The 27,675-nt window shown below is 41.3% G+C and overlaps 1 protein-coding gene across 1 annotated transcript in view; it reads right to left on the reverse strand.

Moving 5' to 3' along the window:
• Positions 1 to 27,675, reverse strand: part of otud7a (OTU deubiquitinase 7A) — a 40,997-nt gene that overhangs the window by 12,910 nt on the left and 412 nt on the right. Inside the window, exons 2-7 of the mRNA XM_020631315.3 lie at positions 12,595 to 12,725; positions 7,765 to 7,918; positions 3,190 to 3,375; positions 2,870 to 3,088; positions 937 to 1,038; positions 253 to 380 (exon numbers count right to left, since the gene is read on the reverse strand). Coding sequence (XP_020486971.1) covers positions 253 to 380; positions 937 to 1,038; positions 2,870 to 3,088; positions 3,190 to 3,375; positions 7,765 to 7,849 — 720 coding nt within the window. The 5' untranslated portion in view covers positions 7,850 to 7,918; positions 12,595 to 12,725. The remainder of the gene's footprint in view (positions 1 to 252; positions 381 to 936; positions 1,039 to 2,869; positions 3,089 to 3,189; positions 3,376 to 7,764; positions 7,919 to 12,594; positions 12,726 to 27,675) is intronic.

Consider the following 27,675-nt stretch of genomic DNA (forward strand, 5'->3'; position numbering starts at 1 on the left):
AGAGAGAGAGAGAGAGAGAGAGAGCGAGAGAGAGAGCAAGAGAGAGAGAGTGGGGAAGGACATTCAGGAAGGGAGCCACAGGTCAGATTCAAACCTGGGCCGTCTGCTTGGAAGTCTACAGCCTCCATACATGGGCAAGGCACACTAACCATTATGCTACCAGCCGCCCCCCATAGGTTTTTTAACATGTCTTTATTGGAATGAAGTGTGATGCATTTCTGTTCAGCCTGTACAGATGGACACTTTCCCAACCTCTTTGTTCTGCTGCGTCTGCTGCCACCTCCATCTCCTCTTCAGAGCGTCTCTCTCCGCTCCGCTCTTCATCATAGTGTACAGAGATTTCCTCAGCATCAGGTCTCTGTCATGGAAGCCCCACATCCCTAGTCAAACACAGACAAACAACAGGGTTACTGCATGCCTAAGATCGCAGACATGAAAACATGGCTGTGAATTTCTTGGTGTTGAACTGCACCAAACTTTAAAATCAAACCGAGATGCTCTTTAATTTCCTGTCTTAAAATGTCATCCATCAAAGAGCTTTACTCTGTCTGTCTGCGTAGATCACATAAGCTCTGTTTCCTCTAACCTTATTGCCTTCACGGTATGCTCAAGCAGTCCTCGCTTTCAGACTCAACAGTCTCAGTTTGCAAAGACCTGTTGAACTGTTATCTCCCTGGAACCTGCAGATGACAGGTTTCCTGAAATCTATAGGTCACTTATCTCTTTCCCTCTCCTACTTTCTCCCCCTTTACTCCGTTCTCTCCTAAGGATTCAGCGGCTGTGACCCAGCGTTGACACTGTTATATCACAACTGTGACAGTGTCATACACAGCTGTCCAGAAGTTTGGTAAAAACATTTTTATTTTTTTTAAATGGACTCAAGTGGTTGTGATGAATTTGATGGTAAAACTGTGAGTAACATCTATTGTTGTTCACCTAAAGAGGCAGCATGCAGGAGGCAGTTCCCATCCCCTGTGGTGGCCAGAGGAAGCAGCTTCTTACAGCTGGTGCACATGGTGGACCACCAGTTCAGACGACCTGCACACATGGACAAAAAAGCAACAATAAAAACAGAAGGAAGTAAACACTTTTTTGTTTCATCAGCACCAAAATAAGATTTTATATACTGTATAGATATATCATTTCTATAAAGCAACATTATGCAGGGATTTGGTTTGGTGTGCTTAGCCCCCCCTAAAGGTCTCTCAGTGCAACTACACTGTTGTAAAACACATGTAATGACACAGCCAGCTCAGCATTGGACTTGCAGCCTACAGTTTGGCCAAACTTGAATCAAGTGTTAAAGTGTCACCAACACCATCAAATCAAAGAGCTTCAGTTTAACTTAAAATGAAACCACTTAACAGATATATTTTATATATTTTTTTATTGCCCATTTCAAAGGAGCCAACCCTGGGAAAAAAGAATTTCCACACGTTTGAACCTACATTCAGAGTAACAATAAACACACCCCGTCTGCCTCTGTAAAGAAATCTTTGCAGAGTTTTTTTTCTTCCTCGATCAAAGAGGAGCCCCGGGTGTTGGAAAAGTCAATGAAAAACCAGAAAGCTTTTTTGCACTCATAAATAATAGAAGTATAACAGCAGATTTAAAGCAGGTCTAATGTACATTGAAAACAACATTAACAATAAAAAACTCTTTATAGGAAAGTCTGCAGAAATGACGTGCAGGACTTGAAGGAGCCCTTCACTTTAACTGCAACTCGATGTCTTACAATCTCAGAGTACTGCAGTAGGAACCAGTAACTGCCCATTGAGAACATTTAGCCAACAAGCTTAATTAGCCTCAATAGCTGAACTTTGAAGGCAATCATTAGCACAAGCCATATGCTTGCATACACTCTCATTCAAACACCCAGCATTCCCTCTCCTCTGAATATTTTCCTCGTCAGTCTGACTCTGACAGTATCTCCAGTTTGTGCTCCATCACCGCCCTGCGCGCCTCCCTCAGGGAGGGACGACTGCTTCACAGCTTTGGGTATGGCACGCTGCGTCACTGCAGGCATGCTCACTGCTCTGAGCCTGGGGTTATCTGGCTGCATCGTTTATTCAACAACAGTAAACACAGAACAGGCTCAGAGTGATTTACCCTCTCAGTGGGGTCAGAATGCAGATTCTGGTCGTTCTAGAAATACTGATTGCCATAAAATGAACGTTACTTTTTCTTAAATTACAGAGACATTATTTAGTGTGTTGCAGATTTGGTCTTTTGATGTATATAATTTGAGTTACATTTAATACATTGCCAAGATTTCACATAGCTTGTTTGTTCTAGTCTCCGTTGTTTTTGTATCGATGAAACTATCAAATAGATCATTTACTATTGATGTAAAGTGATACAGAAATATGAAGTGTAAAGGAAATGTAAGTGTCCCATTTATCTCTTTTGTCCTCACACATTTTGAACAGAAGTAGGTGAGAAAAGGCTTTTAAAAAATCTCTCTTGCCTCTGTGTGGGAAAATCCGCAGGAAGATTTCAAACTTCACTAACTAGTTTCTCCCCCGTTAGGTCAGCTGGGAGATGAATCCTCTGGGATCCAGTACGCTTTGAATTAGGTTGATGTCGTCTTGCTTCCAGATGATGCTGCCTCTCTGATCTTACTCTCCGCCTCACCCTCTACCAGTACTGTAGACCCCCTTATGTTTACGTTCTGCAATGCTGCTGCTTTGAGGGCCTTCTACATTTCAGTTTTTCTCTAAATGCAGATTCAGGGTTTACAAATCTATTATCATATCATATCATATCATATCATATCATATCATATCATATCATATCATATCATATCATATCATATCATATCATATCATATCATATCATATCATATCATATCATATTCTGTAGTACTCACCAGCCTGCTCCAGAGCCATCATGGTGGACTGCTCTATCAGGTCTCTCTCTATGAAGCTCCTGAAGTCCTCGCTGTACACGCTGAGGTCCGGTAGCTGGAATGTGTAGATGGGCATCTCGAGAGGGAACTGCTCGCTGGTACACTCATTGGCTACCTGCAGGCGAGCCAGGGAGACGATAGCAGAGCTGGCGTGGGAGATCCCACGGGACAGACGCTTCTCTGGAGTGGAGAAGAAGGGAGGATGAGTGTGAAGAAAGTGAAAAACAGTTGAAGTTACTGGTAGGGGGGGGGTAACACAGCTGGTGATGTGGTCACTGTACCTTGTGCATTGTCCTCCTGCTTCTGCGCACACGGCCTGTCGATCTTGCTGACATGGGTGGGCGTGTCACGTGTCTCTGGCTGCTTGTAGTAGCGGCCCTCGTTGAAGACCTGCGGCAGGTTGGCAGTGTGGACCTGCCTGAGCTCCTCGTAATCATTCAGAGCAGCACTGAGGTCCCAGTTTTTACCTGCAGGACACAAGCAAACATGGGGTTCATTTTACATCAACACTGATCAATAAGAAGAAGAAATGTTGTTGTCTTTGTACAATGATTAAAGGGTATTTCCTTTTTTCAGTGAAATGTTCAGGATTTAAGGAGGCTTCATTATCATTCAGGAACAGAACATAAAAGGGAACGAAAGTAGGTACTCAGGTCCCGGTTAAAAAGACGGCTGTAAAACAAACAAAAACGATAAAAGAAATAATAACTATGAGTAGAAAACTATAAACTCTGTGGCTTTGTTTTGATTGATAAATGTGCAGATCTTTGTAGATACAATTCAAAGTCTCCACTATAATGGTATCTATAGTTTATATGGAGCATTTCCATACAGTGCTTTCGTCTGGGTAGAATGAGGAGAACTAGAGGCTTAAGTTGGATGGTGAAGCATTAATGAAGAAAGTGATGGTAGACATATCCAGTATCAGAGTGACAGCAATATCCTGATGTGCCAGAGAATGTACCCACACACTGGTAACACAAAAAAAAAACAACACAAACACACACACACACACACGCGCACACACACACACACACACAGTTGTCTCCTGTGGGTGCTGTCTGTCTCATGAAAGAAATTCCTTCCAGCTTTAAAGTCACAAGTAAGTGTGTCTTCTCATGATGCCACAGGATCTATCCTCATCTCTTGTCTTTGGCAAAGTCACATCAGCGCCTGCAACTGCAAATATTCAGAGAGTGCCTGCATGTAATCGGAGCATGTTTATGAGGCAATGGTGCATTAATGGACTCCCTGTCTGGCAGGAAGTTTTTCCTCTTTCCCTCTCTGGCTTCCAGACACGACGCTTCTCAGCCGTCTGAAACGTGAAACCCGACATCACTTACTACTGTCTCTCACGCCAATCAATGCAAAACTGATTGTGCGCTATGGATCTGCACACATCCAGGAATACAACTTAAAGTCCAGTACAAAGCTACTCTGGCCCTAATGCATGGCCTTTAAATGCTTCTACATTAGCCTACTATTACTTCATTTCCGCTGCTTCACTTGTAATTGCTGGTGTCAGCAATTAAATGTTAATACATTTATATAGAATCTTAACATGGAATATAATCATCAATATAAGCTAATTATTCTTTTTATTAAAATGTATGAACAGGAGGGCTTTTCATGGGAAAGTAGGAGAATATATTTTATTAGTAAGCTTCATTCATCTAACTGATGCCTTAAATTCAAGCAACATAACACAAATACGCTACTTTAGCATTTTCCATCTGAATATACATATATAAAAAAGTCCTCATCCAAACAGTCCCAAAATGATGAACACTGATGTCAAAACAGTTCACAAAGCAGCCTCTAGAGGGAAGCACTACAGTCAGGACTGTCATATTTCTGTCTGCCTCTGTACTGTCTCTCCTCCCGCCCCTCACACACCATCCTAACTGAGAGCAGAGAGGGTCACAGAGCGGCCGATTGATGCAGGCCTGCCAAGGTAGGCTAACACCAGAAAAAGAGGCAGAAATAGGACATCCAGGCCCACGTCTGTCTCGTCTGAGTGCAGTGTCTTGTTTGGTGTCACATGTAGCCCCCTGGTGGCTTTGTTCCAGAGCAGAATCAGAGAAAAAGGGGCTGAGGGGGAGGGAGAGACAGACACCAAACGCTTTAATTCTTCATCAGACCAGACACCGACTGCATAATATACACACATAGATACACCCCCGAAATGTTTCTTTTCCAGGACACACACAGGCACTGCACATTCTCTATAAGGATTTCATCCCCTAATGGAAGGCTGATTAATGTGGAGCAGGCTTTTTTCCCCCTGTACATAGAGCTGCATCCTTGAGTTCAGCATTTCTTTACTGCAGTTTGAACAGATACTGGAATGGAAAGTAAAACTGGCTGAGACTAAAATGGCTACTTAGAAGAAATGGAAACATAAACACAAACATCACTTTTACTGTTCCTACATATCAAAGCCAATTCAACTGACCATCAACCAGTTTTCTGTTGTAGTGTGCACTTCTGCCTCCCCCCCAAGCGGCACTGTATGTCAGCTATACAAGTGCCAGTAGCACTCTGCTCCTCAATGAGTTCCAATGAATGGGCACTGAGCTCTCCCTGGAGAGTCCACTCGTAAAAACGTCACACCGGCCTCTAAATCAGCAAGCTGGCCCACTGTTGCAAACTATGCTCTTCTCTTCCCTTCCTTTGTTTGCCTTCTTTACCTTTCCCCCTTATTTCCTCTCCTCTAGTGTTCCTTCCTCTTTGCCTGCTCTCAAGAGAAACTCCCAGCACACCAGGGATCTGTAGCTGACCCCAAAAAAAGTATTTAATCTTCTCTATTTCAGTTTGGTTGACAAAGCCTCTGTCCTGGGAGGTCAAGCAGCAACCTCAGGAGCTGATAAATGAAAAAAACTCCCCAAAACTGCAGTTCCATATATGGCCACACGAGGCTGGCAACAATAGTGAGTCAGTCCCAAATCAACCCTATATAAAAACTCTCAAACTATAGCTCATTTTCTGGTTTGAATTTAAAATAACTTACCAGTTTGAATCATAAAGGGCCTTAAAGGTAAAGTCAGTATTTCATTGCAGCTTGTAAACAACATTCAAATTGGGCCCCTCCTCCTGGTCTCATCACCAGAAGTGCCCGCCTGCTGCAGAGTTAGCATGTACGTTTACTGCTTGTACCTACACTGCAAGCTACCGCAGAAAACAGGCCAACTACGGGTCTAAGTGAAGGCTAATCCAAGGTTGAAGCTGGTTTTGGAACTAGCTTTATCCTTCAGGCGTTTTGCCTCACTGATATTTTCTCTTCTTTGCCACTGTGTACACATCTGCAATAATCACTGGTGTGTATGGCGTCCCAGCTGATTCTCTCTGTCACTGGCTGGGGGAAACGCATCCACTCCCCGGCCAGAAACATCCTGAGTGAACCAAAACATGAAAATACAGGCAGAGGACAGTCTGCAAACACAGTCAGTACCATAAACATATGAAGGTCTGTAAGTAATTATTGAGCTGCATTACTTAATAATATAAATCTATATTTTAGATTCAGATTCAGACAACTTTAAATTTTAGTTATTTGATTTTTTTTTAACAAAAGGTACTGACTCCATCTTTAAAGGTTTGCAGAATTAGGGGCGTGGCTGCTTTAAGCAGTGATGCCAGGTTTTGATTCAACAAACAGAGTCACTAAACTTGTTTTCATGGCCTTTTTGGAGATCTTCTGTCACACTAATATTGGACAATTATTTTGACTTGTTGCATGTTTTATTGTTCTCCTTTGCTTTCCAAGAATCAACTGCTTCAGCTTTTTCGAGAGTGAAAATCGAGTATAGGAGGGTTTTTTTGTGCTCACTGTTCCTGGCTTGTTGACTTGTTCAGATTTTGTCAGAAATATTGTGGCAGTCCATGAACGGGAACGTTGTTGGACTTGTCCTGAAGAGAAGAAAGCTCACAGTTGTGATAAGTAAACTGGTTCTTTTAAAATTACCCAGCTAAAGAAAGGGTTGGTCATTTTCTAAAACGGTAGCGTGATTTTGAAATGAGCATTCCCTAAGCACTCCCTCAAAAAGCCACGCCCCTCACTTACATGCTAAAGAGCGCTATTGCTCCAGAAGCGGACCTCAGCTCATCGCTTGCATTGTGTAGACAACGACGTCGTCTCACGTCTCATTCAGCGGTAAGGAAACACTAAACTTTATCATAACGCATGATAAAAAAAACTTGATAATTTTACTCCTCACAACGGCAAATGACAAAATCACAGTATGATCTCCGCGCTTTGAGTGTTCGCTAGCGCACGCAAGGGGCAGAGAACGAGCAGGGAGACAGGGAGGCGTGATTGGTTCATCAAATTGTTACCTCGCAGGCTGACAGCTGCTACGGATGACGGATTTTCTTGGTTCGTTTTTCAGAGCACATGAATTATTAATTTCTGTCGGGACCTAAAGACAATTTCATCCAACATCTTAAAAAGTGTATCTGGGGGAAAATGACCAACCCTGCCTTTAAAGTCGTGCATCAGCGAGTCCACTCACTTTATTAGTTGCTTGAGTCGATATGAGAAGTAAACTACTGCGGCCTGCGACCGCCACAAACAATTCTGAAGAGAGCAACTATTTAACCAGCTCATTTGCCATCTAATAAATTAGCAACAAGCACAGACTGTAGAGCTGTGACAATATGTAGTTTGGCACCTCCTTGCTCCATCCTGTGATCTAAATACTGGTACTTCTGGCCCCAGGAAACCAACATGGCAAAGGCCGAAATATCTAACTGGAGGATTTAAAACAGCAGTCATCGAAGCAATGAGTGACGTCGAAGCGGCTACGTCTATTATTTGTAGTCTGTGCGGGTGGTGCAAGACACTGTGGGTCTCTTACCTTCCAGCAGGTCTCTTGCCAGACCCGGTTCTGCCCCTGTGGACCGAACAAAGTCTGACAGGACCGCATCCATGTCCAGAGTCATGTGATCATGTGTGTGCGCTGCCCAAGGTGCAGCGGAGGCCTTGGTGGACGCCAGCCTTCACGTTCTCATCTAGGGGGAAAGAAATAGAAACACAGAAAGGGTTTTAAACACACTCCTTCACAGCTTCAGCCACACATCAGAAAGAAAAAAAAAAAACATCATTCACTAACCCCTGTGTGTTATTTGAATCCCGGTGTAGTAGCCTCAGTCTGCTTGGACTGATGCGTAATGCTTTACAGAGCTGATAAACCACAACACTGTGAATAACACTCCACTCCCTTTCCCCTCCCAGCTTTTCCTAACAGTCATAACATAATGTCCAGCAGCACAGATGTAATGTCAACAACAAAGCCAGAGGTCGGATTCAGGACACACCTGCCTATCTCCAAAGCCTTTGGCCCCCCGCCCATGATCACAACAACTCGTCCGGCCACAGAGTGTCATGCGGGGGTCTCTGGGTTTGATCCAGCATCTACATCAGAGCCGGACAGCAAGAGGGGAGTCCTGTGAAGCCGCTGTTCGGAGCAGTCTAACTCAGTGTGATGTAAGATGGAGAAAATGTAGCTTTATAACACTTGGGCTCTAATGATCGACAAATAAAGCCTTGTTGAGTCATAAATAACAATCCTAAGATGCAAAGCAGTCACTCCCTCAGCCCGTGGAATGAATGAGACCATGCATAGCTTTCGTTCCACTTGAGCCTGTGTGGGTGAGGAACGGAGCTCAGAGCATTGTCAGTGAAGAAACACAAACCCACACAGGTTGCAGCTCTGACACCAGGCCATTACCATATGTGTGTGTGTGTGTGTGTGTGTGTGTGTGTGTGTGTGTGTGTGTGTGTCTGTGGCTTTGACCCTAAGGAGGAGGCTGGAGCCGAGAGCAGGCTAGAGACTCTTAGGCTCCAGCTTCAGTTTGTCACATGACATGACTGACCACCGGGTTCTGGCTCAGTGTTGTGAGCAAACAGACAGTAAAAAGAGCTGATGCAAAACAAACGTTGTTGTTTCCTGATTCTGAGTCTAAGTGTGTTATTCTGATATAGTTTCATCTTTTTATGAACGTTACAAGACAACCTAAAGAACCTCTCAAAGATTCACTGCAACCCTGAAATGTTCTGTTCACCCCAAATTCATGCAGACTCTTTCCTGTGAGTGTGGAAAAATTGATGATGTTGGTTTCGCTTTTCTTTTAACTGCTCTCCTTTGTTGCCAGTGTCGTGTTTTCTAGAGTCTCGTTTGAATGTGAAACATAGTTAAATGTCGTTTTTGTGTTGGTATTAAAGCAGAGCCTGTCACCGTTGCTGAATAATGCTCCTCCTGCTCCTGCATGTAAAGGTAAATCTAAAAAAACATCAGGGCCGGAAAGTCCTGATATTATAAAAGTATAATAAAAATGTCAGCAGTTCAGATGTAAAAAAGATCTTAATTCATCTCCTCTCAGTGAGTATTTTTTTTATTAATTAATAAAACTTAAAAGCTCACTCGAACAAGAAGAAACAATACTCAGAACGGCTTCTTCATCAGAGAGGAAAAATATCTTTGTTTGAGATCTACAGTAGCAACTTTGGTCTTTATCTTATGCATTATTGATAAGTCAAAGCTGCACTTAAGCTGTAGTTTAGCTGACCTAGTTACTGTCAGCCATTTGCATTGTGTTGCATGTGTATTGTTGTACTGAAGGAACCTAAGCACACATAAACTACTGTACAGGAAACAGAGGGCGGTCGGGCAGCTGGAACAGTTCAAAGCCACGTTTGTAGGAGATCGTGTCAGGCATGTTAAAAGGACAATCTGAGGGAGTTCTTTCTTGATGTTTATGCTTTCCTCCTTATTTCCTTGTGTTCCTTCCTCTCGCCTGCTCTCAAGAGAAACTCCCAACACACCAGGGATCAGTAGCTGACCCAAAAAAAAAAAGAAGTTTTTAATCTTCTCTATTTCAGTTTGGTTGATAAAGCCTCTGTCCTGGGAGGTCAAGCAGCAACCTCAGGGGCTGATTTAAAAAAGTTAATGCAAAATTCCCCCAAACTGCAGTTCCATATATGGCCACATGAGGCTGGCAACAATAGTGAGTCAGTCCCAAATCAACCCTATATAAAAATGCTCAAACTATAGCTCATTTTCTGGGTTGAATTTAAAATAACTAACCAGTTTGAATCATAAAGGGGCCTTAAAGGTAAAGTCAGTCGCATTGTTCATTGCAGCTTGTAAACAACATTCAAATTGGGCCCCTCCTCCTGGGGCCAGAAACGCCCACTGGCTGCAGAGTTAGCATGTACATTTACTGCTCGTACCTACAATGTAAGCTTCCTAAGAATACAACATTTGTTGTCATGGAAAAAAAAAACAATAATTTAGCAAGCTAGCACAGGCTGACTTCCAGTGTTTGGCACCTGCCTGTACTGTAAAGTTCCTGCTTATTTCGTTAATAGTAAATGTATTTTTGGCAGCTTTACTCATTTAAATCATAGGAAACATCTTACATTAGATTCAAAAGGCTTGAAAGCCAATCTGTGAAGTATTTCCCTTCTCTGAGGACCAAAGAGACAACATATGTGCGCCTAATTATACTCTCTAGGGGTGGACACTTAACTCAGTGCAGAATAATAGGCCTCCCATCGAGAGAGAATCACAATATTGCTCTACAGGGCAAAAAGCCCCGAGTCTGGTGATGCGGAGCGAGACAGAAATAGCTGAATATAATAAGTCATAACCTCATTTTCCCCTTAAGAAAAGCACTATTCACATCACTTCCCCTGTGGGAGGTAATTATGACTCAGAAACACCTAATGCATGCTTCTCTATCTGACGTAAAAAAAAAAAAAAAAAACATGTGGGCCAGAGAAACCAAGGGCTGTCCAGCTTCTTATTAATCATAATGACATTTAGTGAATTTGTCAGCTCCCGTGTTGTAGGAAGCAATGAACATCAAAGAAGACAATTTAAAAATACGTTGGGTTTATTTTAATGGACAAAGCCGACATTTATCTATATCGTCTTTATCGCCCCCTCTCCGACCCAACGTCTGTGACTTTCAGGCCCTAAGCGTTCAAAATATAAATCTCAAGAAACAGACCCATACTTATAGTTTCAATTAAAGGCTTTATATGCGTTTTTGATCCAGCAGATGTCGCCCTTGAGCACCAGCATGAAACCAAAACAACTCGCGGTACATTGTTGTGTTAGCATGCTAATGCTAGCGACCTTTATTATGCTCGTATCTTCACACTGCATTTAAATTTACCCGAAATGAGCGTGATCTAAAAACGTAGTTAAGCAGTGAGTACAGTATGAGTCAGCCGCCGTCCCGGCACGATAAACAAACTGAAGATATGACTCGGAAAACTCGGAAACATCGCAGACAGTGGGACTCGGGTGTTACACCCATTGTAGACAGTCATGACTCACAGAGTTATTTTCAGAGGAGATACTTGATTTCTATTACATTTAAGTGTGAAATATCACATATAAAGCCTTTAAGGAAGGCTTTTTTTATTTCCTATCAACAAATACAACTCTAACCGGACTAAAGAGACCTTTTTTAAAGGATTATTTTCAGTCATGAATACGTATTTATTTATTTGATTGATTAGTTGAAGAGGATAATCAACATTCAGACGAGTGTAAATGTACCCGAGTGAGCTAAAAGGCCAAAGGCTCATTTTCATCGGCAGTCCCTTTGGCGTCATAGAATTAAATATAACCCATGAACATACGTTCAGTAGTATTGAAAAATACAGATACTGTATATACAGCACAATTTGGGTAACCAGAACAAATAATATCCAACATAGGACATGATACAGTTAAAGTTAACATGGGTAGGTAGAGCATCAGTGTTGACATTGTTGCTTCTCAATAAACCATTTTTTTTAACTTAAATGAATGATAGGATGTTGACTCTGTAATTGACTGCGGTATTAAACTCCACTAATATGGAGCTCTGGAGGAAAAGACCATTAAGAATCCTACAAACTAGGCAGACATTTTTTTGTATCTGATGAGGTTTTCCCACCGAAACAGACTGTACTCAGATACTGTACACCAGAGTGCTTCTTTATATAATGATTCCAGTGGATTCAGGGCTGTAGAGTGAGTATTTGACCAACATAACAGACAATAGGTGAAATGAGAGAGAAAGTAGGACACTAAAGGAGTGGATCTAGTTAAGTTATGAAGTAGTACTTCTACTTTGTTTTAGCATTTCTGGTTTGTGCTGCTTTAGACTTCATACTTATTATAGTGGAGATATGTACATTTGACTATGTTTAACTTTTTAAACTACTATAGCTAGAGGTATTTTTCTGATTAACATTTATCAAGCGAAATGTATAAAACATATTGTAACAAATTAAATGACCCAACAGTGAAAACCGTAGTTCAATGCAGAGTACAACAGTCTGACAATAGCACGAGGTGTTTGGCTGCAGAGAAAACACTTAACAATAGTAATACTATTAAGTATAGATAATACTTCTGTACTATGAATCTAAGACAGTAATTTCTGTATTGTTTTATTGATAAGTTACATCTGTTAGAGCTCTGAGTGCTTCCCAGGACAGGGCACAGTAAGTTGGATTAACTCATGATAAAGTGAACGTTAAGTGGGTCACAGTTGGTTTTTAGTCTTTTCCTAGAATTTGTTGATAACATGAAGTACATACAGGGTACCCACAGTTATATCATTTCAATGTTACTTGGAAATCATCACAGACAATGCAGAGGGTTCAACTTTAAGTTATCACATACTTTCTGTATTTTTGCTGCTGGTTGTTGTGAAGCCATCTGATGCCCACAGGACTGTCAGGACCAGACGCAAGCTCTAGTCCATGGCTTCAGAGGCAGCTGAGGAGAGGAAGACACTGGGGATGCAGAGAGCCCTGAAACACACACAATATATGTTGAAAGTTTAAAAAAAAAAAAAACCTCAAACAGAAAGTGGTGCTCTTTAGTTCTGAGTGACTGTGTTCAATTTAAAGCTACTGTAAAACATCAGACCTACACACACACACCAGGGACTGCAGTGGTGTTTATATGCAAATCCCAAATTACCCCCCCCCCCCCCACACACACACACACACACACTATGACTGTCATTATGTGTCATTTAGAAACCACATGATCTGCTAACTGTTCAACAGGATGTCAGAGACTACAGCTCAGATGACTCATTGTTGACTTGAAGGTTTCCGTTGATTAAAACAATTATCATTTAGTTATTTCTTATTTGCCATCATTTTCAGTAAACTGTGTTTCATAGAGTGTCATGCTCAGGGACTTTTACAGCAGAAAAGGGTTATAATCGTCCTCATCTGTGTTTAACTACGCCTCCCAGCAGATATGAGATCCGAATTAATCCGCCTTAATTTCTTATTAGAAACCTTTTCCGACACTGCACAAAAAAAACCAACGTTACCAGCCAACTCTAGTTTTAAGAGTATTTTCAAGCAGCAGCTTTCACTGAAGAGCCCACGCCTCTGGAGTTACTTTGAATCATCACATTTCCAGCTGCTCACAGAAGATGCAGGTGTGTTTGTGACGCCAACAACACCGACGATGCAAAGAAAGTGCAGCGCTAGCCTCACGATGTTTGCTTTTACGTGTGGAAATGCAAACATGCTGATGTCAGTGAAGGCTGGAGAAGGTCACTGTTGTGATCCGTCATGACACAGCATGTAGGGATTAACACGGAGGAAAACAGTGGAAGAAGAGCGCAACCAAAAGTACCAAGATATCAGAGCAACAGGGGGATCTCATTAGAACTTATTTGACCCGGATGGATCACATCAGTCGCTACTTCTCCCCACCCTCGCTGAGCAGTGGCATATGCCGAGGAGTTAGCATCAAAGCTCTCCTAAGTGTGACTGAAATACCCGTCAGTGTCATGCATAATTCACACGAACAGTAAAACAGGTCACATGTAGTATATGTTCTGTATGTGTTGTCTGTTTACTTACTCACAGCTAAGTTAACCACTGTTTGGATCGGTTATCTTTGGTATCGGATTCATTCCTCCCTGAAAAAGTGCTGTAAAAAAACAGCTACACTTAAACATCTTTGTATGTGTAAGTGTATGAAATGGGCTCATTTAAGCTCATCATCATTTATTTTGATTTGAATCCTTGGAAAACACATCGAGGAAAAACCATCATTTGCAATGGTGCAGCGGTATGGACGACAATAGAGAAGAGGTGATGTAAAAATAAAATAGAGGGCTAGGGTGTAACAACAAGAGAAAAGCAAGAGAAACACAGGAAGTGCATATAATACAGTTAAAAAGGCAGGGACATACAATAAAATACAAGAAAAATAGGTAAAGGTCAGAAAAAATAAAAGCAAAAACAGTTAAACTGAAGAAGATCCAAGATTGAAACTTGTAATATTCTCAGTGTTATTTATGTGGTTATCTTAAAATGACTTTGAAGTAAATTGTGTGTAGTGTGTAGTAACTAGATGAAGACCTTTCTAAATCTGTATGGACGTTGGAAAGTATCGACATAAATCTTTCAAACATTTAGCAAAACATTTTTTTTTCTAACATCATCGAATGCAGGAAACAATGCTCAGGGTGATAAAGAAATGTTGTTCTGAAGTGAAATACTCCCAGCACTGTCTGCAGGACATGCAGATGAGCATCACTGCTGAGCAGACACTCAAACTGATCAACATTGTTTAATAATGCCCTGTACCCTTCTTTCAGTCATGTTATTAAGCTTATGACGTGAACAATCCACACAGAATAGATTTATTTCCTTCAAGCTTTAAAGTTAACTTTCAGTTTGGCCTTTGCTATTTAATCAGTTCCTCGTGTTCACTTTTTAAACCATGAGTTAAATGGAGTCTGAACTAGAAAGTCATAACTTCCACCATTTTTTAACCGATGTGATTTTTAACCGCGTGTTGTATATTTAGAGTGAACGATAATTTGCCGGAAAATCACTTCAGCAAAGGTTAATTGCTATGGTTACATAAATGATATGAATTATTTTATTTTTCTGAATACTTGAGGGAAAACACTTCTTTTTAATGTTCAAGTGGAAGTACAATAACAGATGTTAGACCGTGAAGCTGCCCAGTGACAATACAAGGTGTTGACACTGTTTGTTTCCACACCTGCTGATGAGTCAGAGTGTCTATGAGGGTATATTCAGCTGACAGAAGAACAGACGATGTTCCCCACTGCCTGTACCTCTGATGTTGTGGTTTTAATGCAGACACTTTAATATAGCTCAGAGGAGAAACTTGTGGCCTGTAACCAGCATCTGCTTCACTCTCCCTCAGATGTGAAGGCAGATATTTTTGTAACAACAAAGACTTGAAATGTGCATTACACATTTCAAACAGCACACACCGCATTTGTTTACCTCCTCTGGTCCACTGACCCGTGAGCAACCTGCCTGCAGTCGTCCCATATTTACAAGCATCCATTTGAAGACCATAAAGAACTGTTTCTTAATCACCTGCCTGCACAAACACTGTGGGACGGTCCAATTAATGTTTATTCAGCATCACTGTCTGATCAACAGCATTGCAGCTATACTGTATGGATGGGGTTCAAAAAATGTTCAACCCATGACCTCCATTATGACGGTGCTAAAGACTGGGGACCCTCATTGTCCCAGGAGGTGGTTTGAACATTTAATGTTGCACAAAGCTACACACACTATTAGGCCTATCCAAACACTGGCATGTGAACAACACACAACAGCCCAAACACTGTACTGTTATTTTGTAATTTATTGTAAAAAAAAGCTAGAAGCAGAACACACATAATCACTGGAACTACTTATTTTATATATTTGTTTCGCAATAATTGGTCAAATATGCCATTTAAAACCATCTTCCATTTTTCTTTTTTTTTTTGTTGGATGGGATCTCGCGTCCCCTCCGTCTCAGTGTCTCACGACCCCCACTTTGGGAAACACAGCAAAATCCAAAAGACATCCAAGAACATCCAATCGTTCTTAAAGTTGGCTTAACTTATCTTCAGACGATGCCTTTAGCATTCGATATTACAAAGAAAACGTCTGTTTAATAATGCATGACAAAACACACTCCTTCATAATAACAGATATTATTTGGATGCAAGCAAATCCAACATTGACAATTAAAAATTAGCCACCCAGGGAGCTATGTGATCTCCCCCATTGTGAGCGGATTTTTGTGATTTAAGGAGCAACGGACGAGCAGGTTTTTATTTAAGTGACATGTATTACCTGTGCAAACTACAGCCACTCTACTTAATCAGGCATAATCAACTGCACATTTTAATAAGTAATCTTCACACCACACGACAGTTAATCTATCTGTGTGGATTACTCAGTTGAAGTGTGTTGATGTTTAAATATAAAAAAACAAGCTCTTTCTTAGAAAAGGAACACGGCATATGTGGACTTGTTAAAAAAAAACACACAAAGCGGTTATTTACTCTTCTAAAAAAAACTATTCAATGCAGAAGAAACACTTCACACTTTACTTGCAGCTCCCTGCCCACCACTTCCTTTTCATATTTAAAGAAATGTGAATCTTTGTTATTTAAAATAATCAGTGATATAAAGCTGTTTGCGGAATAGAAAGTGTGAAAGGACTTACTGTGAGCGGATCTGCAAAACTGAAAAATAAAAAACCTGCAGCCTTTACTTATAATTCTTCAGAGTGGAAAACAGATAATCACATAAACAAATGATGAACATTTGGTTTCCTTATTGGCCATGTAATACTGATCATCTTTTCCAAAACATCCCAGCGTTAAATGGAGATGAGCAACAGGCTATTTATTCCGTGATGTACATGTATATACTGTAGGTATGTAGGCTTTTTACGGTAATAGGATGAGTTATAGCGGAGATAATTGTCTCCATAGTGAGCCGTGATCGCCCACATGCAGGGCAGAAACACAGCAGGTGGGAGGTGAACATACTGTACCAACACTTACACTCTACTCTTAGCTCTGTCTCTCCTCTGTAACAAGAAAAATGGTCAGGCGGAAAATTTCTACATGCACACCTAAGTCAGACTGTTTGTATTTTCAGTTGTGTGTCTTCATAAAGCATTCAAATTAAGCGCTTTTTACATTTTTAAATGTTGCAAATATGTACGTCAGTCTGTAGTAGTGCCTGACTGATTTCCCGGCATATCCTGTGACTATCGATTTATTCTCCAGTCAAACAACATTTCATTTTAGTTTCATTGTATTTCACTAGCGGTTCTCTTTCACCAGCAGAGGGCGCTAAATTGATAACATCAAGCATGATCTCTCTCCAGAGTGTAAAGCAGTGATGTACGTACGTGCAGTTACTTTCCAGTAAAGTAACCCTCTTGTCTACGTCATGTATCTTTTCCATGAGTGTTTAATTACTGCATATGAGGGATCATTGCATTAATTTGTATGTCTCTATCTACCTAGCTATCTATTTATCTAACTGTGCAGATCGAACAAATGTTTAAGAAAGATATCGGCCTATATATCAGTATCAGTTTTTATTCTGTCCCCAATATCGATATCAGTATCGACCCAAAAAAATCCCATATCGGCCAGGCTTCAGGTCCTAGTCTGAAGTATAAAATACTGCTTTAGAAAAATTCAATTTCTTTGCACATTGTTTGGGATAATTCATTAATGTTCACAGCATTTAAAGAGTTTTATCATTGAAGCTTTTATTTCCACTTTTAAGACCTGCATCATCTGCATCTTCCTGGGCTTTTGAGTTCAATTCATCACCATCTCTGATTGTAAAATGTTTATTTATACAACTCTAGATACTACACCATTGCTTAATAAGACAAATAAGCAAAACGGAACAAAAGCAATATCAAACATCAACTAAATGTGTATTCAATGTACCCTGCATGTGGGGGAGCATCTCTCTACACAGCCTCTCGGTATAGCGGGTGGCATTACTCCAGACAATCAAAAGGATCTTTGAAACCCGAAACCTGAGCTTGTTCACAAAATAGTGGCAGGAGACCTGTGAGGCCAGAGCTGGACACGAGATGTGGGCTTGTTGGTTAAACACAGAATAAGTACCTCAAACCTCAAGAGACTCTGATCCCTCCTCTGTTGGACAGGAAATTTTGGATTCTTGAAGGCAGGCAAAGAAAAGAAAATCTCACGTATGGCTTGGACAAACGGCTTCGTCCGGCCAGCCCAACTGTGGCTTCAGTGTGCGAGCTGAGCTGAGCTGCAGCTAGCAGGGCCAAGCACCGGCTCAGACTGGTGTGTTCAACACTGCTAGATAACCACCCTATGATCCCCGCCCCTAGAGTGTATGGGCGTCAAAGTACACAATTATTTATGTGTGTGTGTGTGTGTGTGTGCGTGCGCATGAAAAACTAACCATTGCATGTTGGCTACTCAGTGTGCCCTCAGTGTGTTTACCAATCTCAAAGCCAACAGACCACGAGCTTCCACAGAGGGCTGCCAAAACTCAGAAGACGGCTAATAAAAGATGGCATTCATTCTTCTCCAGTACTGTAACACATGCCTGTACACAGCAGATGTCACACTACCCGATCTGTTACAGGCAAATAAAACAAAAAGCCATCTTTACCTGAAATAATGGTTTGCTACAAAATGTGAAGTCCAAAAAAAGCAGACAACAGCGTGTTTGCACGTATATAATTCTGCTGAAATCGAAGAATGAAAGAAGCAACTGAAGCAAAAAAACAAATACAGAAAATGCAATGGACTTGGGGTAATTGTATAATGGAGAAACAAATGAGGCCAGTTGCAAAGAAACAGATCATTTCCACCTTGAATGAGTACAGACGAATCAACACAATCCATTAGCATGCTTCATAAAACAACACACAGTTAAGTGGCATGGAAAAATTCATGTAACAGGATATTATAATGTCTCACCAAAGTACAAACTAAGCACTTCCACTATTTCAAAGTCCTTGCTTGAGAGCACAAGATTCAATCAGTGAATTTCAATGTGGAGTGGAAGCAGCACTTGCTATTCAGGCTTCACATCAGTCAGTCAGCCTCAATAATATCTGTCCCTCCTCCTCCTGCAGCCACAATGGGAAGCTTGTACATGTGGTGATTCTGTACGAGCCTGGCCAATGCTCCATGTGCATGTGTGCACATGTATACACTGTTATCTGGATGACATGGTGAGACAGTATGACGTGTTACAATCAAGCAAGGGCAACAAGGGCCCTCCATCCAGCACAAGCTCATCAAGTTTAGACATTTTGAAATCTGAGAGCTCTGCCCATGTTTGTCTTTCACACCTGTGAGAGTGCAAAGTCGCTTCTTGTCCCTCCATTATGCTCTGTTCACAAGCAGGACTTCCTCTGCTTCGCATTGATTCGCTGTGACCTCAGAGCACCCCGACTCCCTGAGAAATCAGCTGCCGAGCCCAATCTCCAGACGCCAGAGGACGGAGACTACAAAATAGAGGAAGACGAGAAATACGGAGGACTGAGTGTGTCAGTCAAAAACTAACCCCCTTCTTGAAGAAAGTGTAATGCATGTCAGTCTCAACCTCTAGACAGAGTCTGTAATCAAGCAAGCCTCTCTCAGATACGTTCTCGTTCTCTCTCCTTGTGCTTCTTAAAACTTAAAAAAAAAAAAAGACCAGGCTTCTGTGAACCAAGCCCTCACATGCTGCGAGAAAGATGCTGCTTGAAGCAATAATGTCACTTTGCATCTCATTTCTGTGCTGCACACTGCCAGCGCAGCATATCATTGAGTGGGGAGTTGTTGGTAATTTGCACTAAATGCATCAACCCATTAATTTTTCAAGTAAATTCCAATTAATGCTGCAGTGGACAGCAGGAGCACAGCTCTGCGAGTATACCTGAGGGACATCGGTGTTTTGCAAGAAAGTTGAGTGGCTCAGGTTTCAAATTTGCCATTTAAATAAAAGTAACCATTTAACATGAGGTTTTGATTCTTAACAGACGCATAAACAACAGGATGCACAGCATATTTCCTTGGCAATGTTCGGCGTCATCACTACACAAGCAATACATCCTTTCTTCCCTAACAAAGCAACTGTTAACGGCCTGACCGAACAGCCAAGTCAAATCTTCAGTTCCCAGCAGAGCAGCTAAGCCATGTGTGCCAGAGTTGACAAATGAAGCCAATGCGGAAGTGCAAAAAAACTGTCTTTCCTCGAGTGTCCGCTTGTGGCAGGTTTCAAAAGACACGCCCAATATCAAGACGTCCATTTTGACAGCAGAAATAAACATGAACATGAAACAATGAAGTACTTTCATTGCATCCGTTAAAGGAGAACGGTATCGACAGTCACACATTTTTATCCCGCTAAGTTCCTCTGCCGCTTCAGAAGTGCAGACGCAACACTAAAAAACAGAACATTTATGAAGCATTGTGTTACTGTGTGTGGACTATCGAGGAAGTTTTTGAATTCCGCGACAGTCTCTAACGGTCACAGCTGTCTCACTTGAACAACCTGAGATCTGCAGTGGTTATTTTTTTTAGGACAGAATCATTATTGGGACAAATTCACTGATATTTGTGTATTTGTAAACTTTTGACATCTTCCTGCATCCTCTCCTTTCCATTTTCTTCCTTGTCCGTGGTATGGCACCTTTTCTTGGTGCACTGGATTGATTACGATGCAGCGCCACCAACCGTATCTGCGTCCAGCCGTAACTGCAGTTAGAAATGACACACTCACCAGGTGCTGTACTAAAAAAGCGGTGTAGGCAGCCGCCATGTTTTGAATGCAGGAAAAACCTTGGCTCGAGCTCTCTGCCTGTTGTTAGGTTGACCATAAGTTTGATAGAGTCAGCACACAGGAGCACAGAACAAGATCATAACCCCTTAAAATGTCACCCCCCCCCCCCCCCCCCCCCTCCCCCCTCCACCACAGAGGCAGAAACCTGGTTTGCAGACAGGGCCACTAGCGCCACAAGCACACAGATGTGACAACAGATCAAAAACCATTCCAAAGCAGAGGGATCATGACGTCCTTTTGATTTAAGCAACACACAAAAGAAACAGAATAAAAGCGGTATTCTGTGTGGCTCTAAAAGACCGTTTAATAACCGGTGTCAGGTATATTAATGATGAAAGAGGGGGTTTATAGAAGAGAAGCTAAGACCTCGTTACACAAAAGAGACTGCTCGCTATCCGGAGACTTATCTTCTGATCCCACGTGAGATAAACAGACCAACCAGCTGAAGCCAGCTGCTGTTTCCTATTTGAGTTTGTGCTTAAAGGACGGCTTCCTCTCAACAGTTAAACCCACACAGATTTTTTTTTTTGTTTGCTTCCACTGTCCTCACCAGCATAAAGACCTATAAGCTAACTCTTGAAGATAACTGTAAATATGATACCGGATTTAAAAACAAAAAGCTTTATCTGCAAATATTTTCATAATCAACTACAGATGAGACATGCATACATTAAAAGGCCTTTTTGCATTTAAGGCCAGTTAATGTAGCTTATAATGATGCCTCTTCTGAATCCACAGTTTACACTTCAGAGAGACACACAGCCACATATAGCTATGCAAATCAGATACAGTACCGCCTGTCCTTGTCAACCTGATTATTTCATTTTGGTACCATGAAAAAAAACAACAGGAAATCAGCATTTACTCTAAAGCAGTGAACAATGTCATGGTGCCTATAGATCACTTATAGTTGTAGCTTCTTTAAAAAAAAGCTTTTTAGTTGTAATGTCATATTAAGCTCAAACTCTGCTTTAATCATAGGAGAAGCTCTATTGTCCCACAATGACCCCCCCCCCCCCTCAAAATAAAAAATAAAAAAATAAATTGTATTATCTGAGCAGAAACTCATAAAAGAGAGGAAACAATAGAAGTGATTGTTTTTGACACATAGGACTCTACATTTCACAATACCTGTGTTGTTCTGTGAGGCACCACTATTGGTTGGAATGTGTGTGTGTGTGCGTGGGTGGGTGCATGCATGTACACTCAAGTAGGTGGAAAGGGCAATATCATGAAAACCCTATTTCTTAATATAGCATATGAAGACCTTAAACGCACACACAAGTTGGCTCTTATGAAAAAAAACTGCTTTCTAGTTTTAGCACAAGACAGCTGTGGTAATTTAATCCGACCACCTGTTTTCAATCATCTTAAATACTGAAAGAGTTCTGCTTTTCTTTCAGTCAGGCGGTCCTTTAGGGGGGGGGGGGGTACTGAGACCCCAGAGGTCTGCAAATCAAATGGGACAGATAGGTCTTAAAGGGTATCAATACCTGAGAGGGAAGTTGTAGGTGAGTGCAATCACAATTTGAGTTCTGATATTGTAACATTTTTAAAAGCCAAACATCAGTTTGTAATTTACAGTGGTAGGTTCCTTCTCCTCTGTGAAACTTTTAAGATGCCTTTGTTTTTGACTGCACAGAACCACACACACACACACACGCACACACACACGCACATGAACACACAGGTTAACATGCATGCACAAAGGCATTACTTGAAGCCACTTTTTTTGTTTTTTGCAATAACACTTTTGAATGGGATTTTTGCAGGAACCAAGAAGGCTATTAATCCTCTCTGTCAGCGACAGTATTTCTTTTCCTCCGAGTTTGGGAGACATGCTTGTTTACTGACCAATGTGGGAAATATTTTTGCCTTTCCTTTGCCTGAAGAAACAATTTCAAAATTCTTTGGTTTATGCAGACGTCCACTGGGTTTATCAGACATGCAAAAGTTGACACATACAATACAAAATAGTTTGAATCACACCATCTGTTTGCAAAAATGTCTAAACTTTGAATCACCTCAGGAAAATGATTGTTGATATGAGAAATCATGATTCTGATACAGAAGATATAGAATTTTCATGAAACCAAAAGTAATCGATAAAGGCTCAGTAGAAGTTAAGACACAAACACTCTGGGCAACATATAAAAGCTTGTTCAAGATGGAAAAACATACACAATGCACTGCCACAGGGCCCAAAGTGCTTCCTGCCCTTTACTGAGGTCAGATTAGCTGAGCGATTAGTTTTTTCAAATGGAGCAAAAGCTAACTTCTAGTAGATTTTATCCAACCCAAACTGGGAAACGAACAAGGAAACAAGATCAGAACACCAGTTAACAGTTAATAAACGCTGCAAAACAAGAACACATATTAATCTGAAAATATGTGTCACTTAACTTCCATCACGTAGGAACAGGATGGTGTAAGCTCCCCAAAAAGTAAAAAGAAAAACAACCTTTAAGAGAGGTAAATGGAACCGTGTCTGCTCCATTAAATCAGTGATCCTCTGATATAAACTTTTATGTTGGCTTCTTGGAAGAAAATCTTAACTACTTCTGATGAGTGTTCTCTAACCTGGCCTCAAGTGCACCCACAGAGCACTCAGTGGGTGTTGGAGCTCTGTGGAGGAAAGATGTATGTGTCAAACTTGGAACAAACCTGGAATAGATTATATGAAAAGTTAACATATTGAAGCCAAAGTTTGTTCTAGCTCTCGACCCTTTCAAGCTCAGTTCAGATACTTTTTTAAAAAATGAATCTAACTCCTTTATTGGCGCTATTATTGGTTGAATAAGTTTAGCCTTGTTGTGTTTATTTTTTTTTTTAGGGCCATATATATAGATATATATATTGGGGTGAGAAAAAAAATCAATACCGATACAACGAACGATATCTTACTTAGTTCGATCTGTAGCGATAGCTAGATGAAGATAAAACACATTTGTTGCATTGACCCCTCAAATGCAGTTATCAAACACTTGTGGAAAAGATATAATGAAGAAAAGATGGTCACTCGACTGGAAAGTAACTGCGCATGAACGTGCATAACCAATTGAAACTCTGGAGAGTGATAATGCTTGTTGTAATTCATATAGCGCCCTCTGCTGGTGATAGAGAACTGCTAGTGTAATAGAATGAAACTCAAATGAAATGCTATTTGACTGGTGAATAAATCAAGTGATATCTGCACATATCTGCAATAAAATTAGCCGAGACCGATAGCCACTAGATATGCTAATATCGGCCAATATTATCGACTGGCCTATTTATCGGTTGGGCTCTAGTCGTTTTTATTGTTCTTCTAGTGTCTAGCAGCTGCTTAACCAACGTTTACTGCCCAAAGAATTCTGGGACATGCAGTGCTATTATGATTTGTAGACTAATTAGACGTTTATACCACTCTTTTGCCTGAAAACAAAACAAATCTGAGAACATTTCCTATAACTGATCTACTCGTCGAGGGAACTCCAGACCTCCAGACCTCCATACTGTCTGATCTGTGGGGTCCAGACCTCACAGATCAGACAGTATGTACTAGGTGGGTGAATGGCAGATGAGCCCATGGGAGTACGTGGGAGAGGCCTTAAAAAAAAAAACTGTGGGAGGATGTACGTAGCTGCAGGGCGAAACATCAGCACAGACCTCCATCATATATTCACATGATATTTATTTACACATCTACCGAATATACGGTGCATGTGCAGCTGTATGACAAACCTTTATTAGATAAAAATAGAGCACAAACATGGAGGTTCCTATACTTTACGACCCCCTTGAGTCATCTCAAAGTTCTTCTTAATCACACCAGAAGGCCGACATTAGAAATGTTTTTATAGCTCAGAAAGGGTGATTTATTTTTTTTACTCAATATCCCAGGATTGGTTTTGTTTAATACTTGATGTGCTGCATCTTGTGGAATAAAGATGAAAAGACGGGGGAGTGGCAGTGATGGACAGCAGGGGATCAGTTTCTCTACGTGTTAAATGACATACTAATCAACCTGACAACAACACTGGAATAACAAGAAATGAAGTGATTAAAATGCATTTCCTTCAATGGATAAATGTAAGAGACAAAATGGAGATACACTGAGTTTTCTAACAAATGCAACTGGGCGTTAGAGAGAACAGGAGGCCTGACCTCTTTTTCTGAATGAATGAAAATGACCTACGCTGCGGGCCTGCATGAATCTAAATCGAGTCACCAAGGGTATCCTGTGCAACAGTGTTCTGTTTGATTTAGAAACTGCTCCCTTGCTGATTCGGGGCAGGACAGTGGGGATGGCTGTGCCCACCGGGCCTTGCAGGGAGAATGCTACAGTGGCAGACATCTCCAGCAAGCAAGCCTGCTCCAGAAGAAGTGGAGCAACACAAAATGCAATTAGGAGCAGGAGGCGCAGACACACATGTGTACACACATTGATAGGGAATAGCTATCACAGAGCATTATGTTCTTGGCTGCCTGTGTCACTGACGATGTGCGCAACTATAAAAATGTTTATATGCCAACTAAATGAAAAACAGAAGCTTTGTTTGTCATCAAAAGGTTGAAAAAAAAATACCCTGTTCTGTAAATCTTTAGGTTAAACAGGAATAGTTTCAAAATAAAAGCCATAACATAAGTGCAACGGATTCAGGATTAGTGTCTTTGAGGGCCATATAAAAAATATATGAAATTTGATTTGAATTACCAAAAAAGTAAAATACGCACCATATTGGGCAAAAGGGATCATAAGTCTCTGTAGTACAGCGGTTAAATGGATGGTTTGACATATCTTGCCTCAAAATATCTGGTTGAATGAAGTTAATGGTATCAGTGTGAGTTTAAGTTATGACATGTTTTCTGTTTAAGTGTCTTGATTCAACAGTTTGATCCTCAAGTAGCCTATCTGATGGCAAAACAAACAGCTTGACTCAAACAGAAGCAATTATGATTCACTCTGTCGTCCACTTGTGTCTTAAAACAGTCTTCATCTCATCACTGTTAAAACGCTATAGCTTGACTACAACGGTTTTTCGATATCAATGAAAACAGCCAAATTCTCTTTTGAATATAGCTCATGCAAAAGCGGATGGCGACCTTATGGCGTTTATGACGTATAGAGTCATGTGACAGACAGGTGTGCCTGCCTATCACAGTCTGCCAGCTTCCTCATCTCACCTCAGTACCATTCAGGTTTTCTCTTTGTATCTTAAAAGTCGGATTGTCTTGCTCCAGTAACATAAATGATCAGACATTTAAACAGACAAACATTAAAAAAAAAAACCACACACACAACCTCCGGTCTTGCAAACTCTGCCGATTCTATGTTTCACTATGAAAAAGTACTTAAATCAAGATTAAAGGGGTTTTCTGTGGTCAACTTATTACAACACTTCTGTGGTGTGAAACCTCAGCCACAGCCACCTCATTAAAAAGAGAAGCTGGAAGTTTTTCCAGCTTAATTGCACAAGCCTTAGGACCTAATCTGGCTGTGATTTGGAGGTAAATTTCATATTGCCGACTTATCAAAAACACATTTGAGAAAGAGAGGGAGAAAAGTATCTTTCCGAGATGAAGGCCGGCGCACAGACATAAAGGAACAGCGGTGCAGTGACTCTGAGAAGGGGACCAGTATCCCCTCCTCCCCTCTCCCCTTTTTTTGACGTGTGAGAGTAGCCCCTCAGACTGCCTCCTCGGCCTCTAGATGACCTCCCCTACAGATAGAACACTTAACATTGCTTCCCTACCTGTAGAGAGATGTCTGAAGAACAGGGCCCACTTCAAAGCCATGCAGTGATTGGACCATGATTACTATGGGCACTTGACTTATTTTATCTCCCCTGAAGGACTAAACTTTGGGGGGAATCAGGCAGGGAGACATGCGATTCTTTTTGAAAGGCATGGAGATTTAAGCCCCCTTTACAGGTAATTTCAAAATGCTTTATTGTGATTTTCTCATAAACTCTTGTGTAAAAGAATTGCTGCTGGGCCTTCTGATATAAAATATGTACAAAACTTCAAAATGGTATTTGAATAATGCAACCAGTGTTTCCCTTTATCACCAGGACAGCTTCTGATCACAAGTTTTGCTGCTTCGGTTTTTTGAAGTCGGTCGTGGGGCAATTGGCACAGATGTTTCCGAGGGAATGTCACTTTGCATCAGTGGAGGGGCAGTTTGATAAAGCAGCGCTGCCACAGTGACATGAAAGCCCAACTGGGTTCAACAACAACCGTCATCTCTGCTCTGCTTTCCTGTAGCTAAATGCCAGTGACAGGAACAGAATTCACTGTGGTAACTGATCAGGTGCCAAGCGCCCTCTCCCCAGTGCCCTGCTGCACCGAAGCCCTCTGTGGAGCTGGCATTGCCTGGCTTGGCCTGGCAGCCACGCGGGGCCCCTGCTTTGTATCTCTGCCCCGTCTACTCAAGCTGTCTTCCAAATCCGAGTGGACAACTATGAACTGCCCCGTCTCCCAAGACCAAGTAGAGCATTCAGACTGGGGTAGTATGTTGGCTGAATCGAATGCAAAGGTAAACAGCAAACAACAAGTTGATTTGAAATCATCTTCCAAACCACCAGGAGGAAACCATGGCAGAAACCACTGCTGATGTACCCAGCTCTCATATGATCTGATAGATTAAAGTTCTTATTATGTAGGTTTTTCACAGCAGGGGATATGACTATGCTTATCAAATTCCATAGCAACGAATTGCAAGCCTCTCCATCTTTACAGGCAGGCATACAGGTAGATATTGTGAACCAGGCCAGCAGTAAAAGAAACGTAGCCTACATATTGGCACAGGATTTCTATTTGCAGTTATTGCAACACTTCTTTAAACTGGTGTGATTTATTCTATGAGTAAAGCCTACATGTTAGGTATTTCGTCGATATCTGGCTTAAAACACACTGTGATGATTAATATTCAATGTCTGTAAAGGAACCACAGCCCACAAGGTTTTATAGCTTCATAAGGCAATGGGCTTTGTTTTAGGATAAGCTACCATCACTACATACAGCCTACTCTTGATTTACATTACATTGTGTGTTCCTACATCACAAAGGTCTGTGACTAAGCATGCAGACTCCACACCACATCCATGTTTACAGCATTGTAGTGACACTCCGGCTT

Source organism: Labrus bergylta, chromosome 7 (genome assembly GCF_963930695.1).
Source record: "Labrus bergylta chromosome 7, fLabBer1.1, whole genome shotgun sequence".
Classification (NCBI taxonomy): Eukaryota; Metazoa; Chordata; class Actinopteri; order Labriformes; family Labridae; genus Labrus; species Labrus bergylta.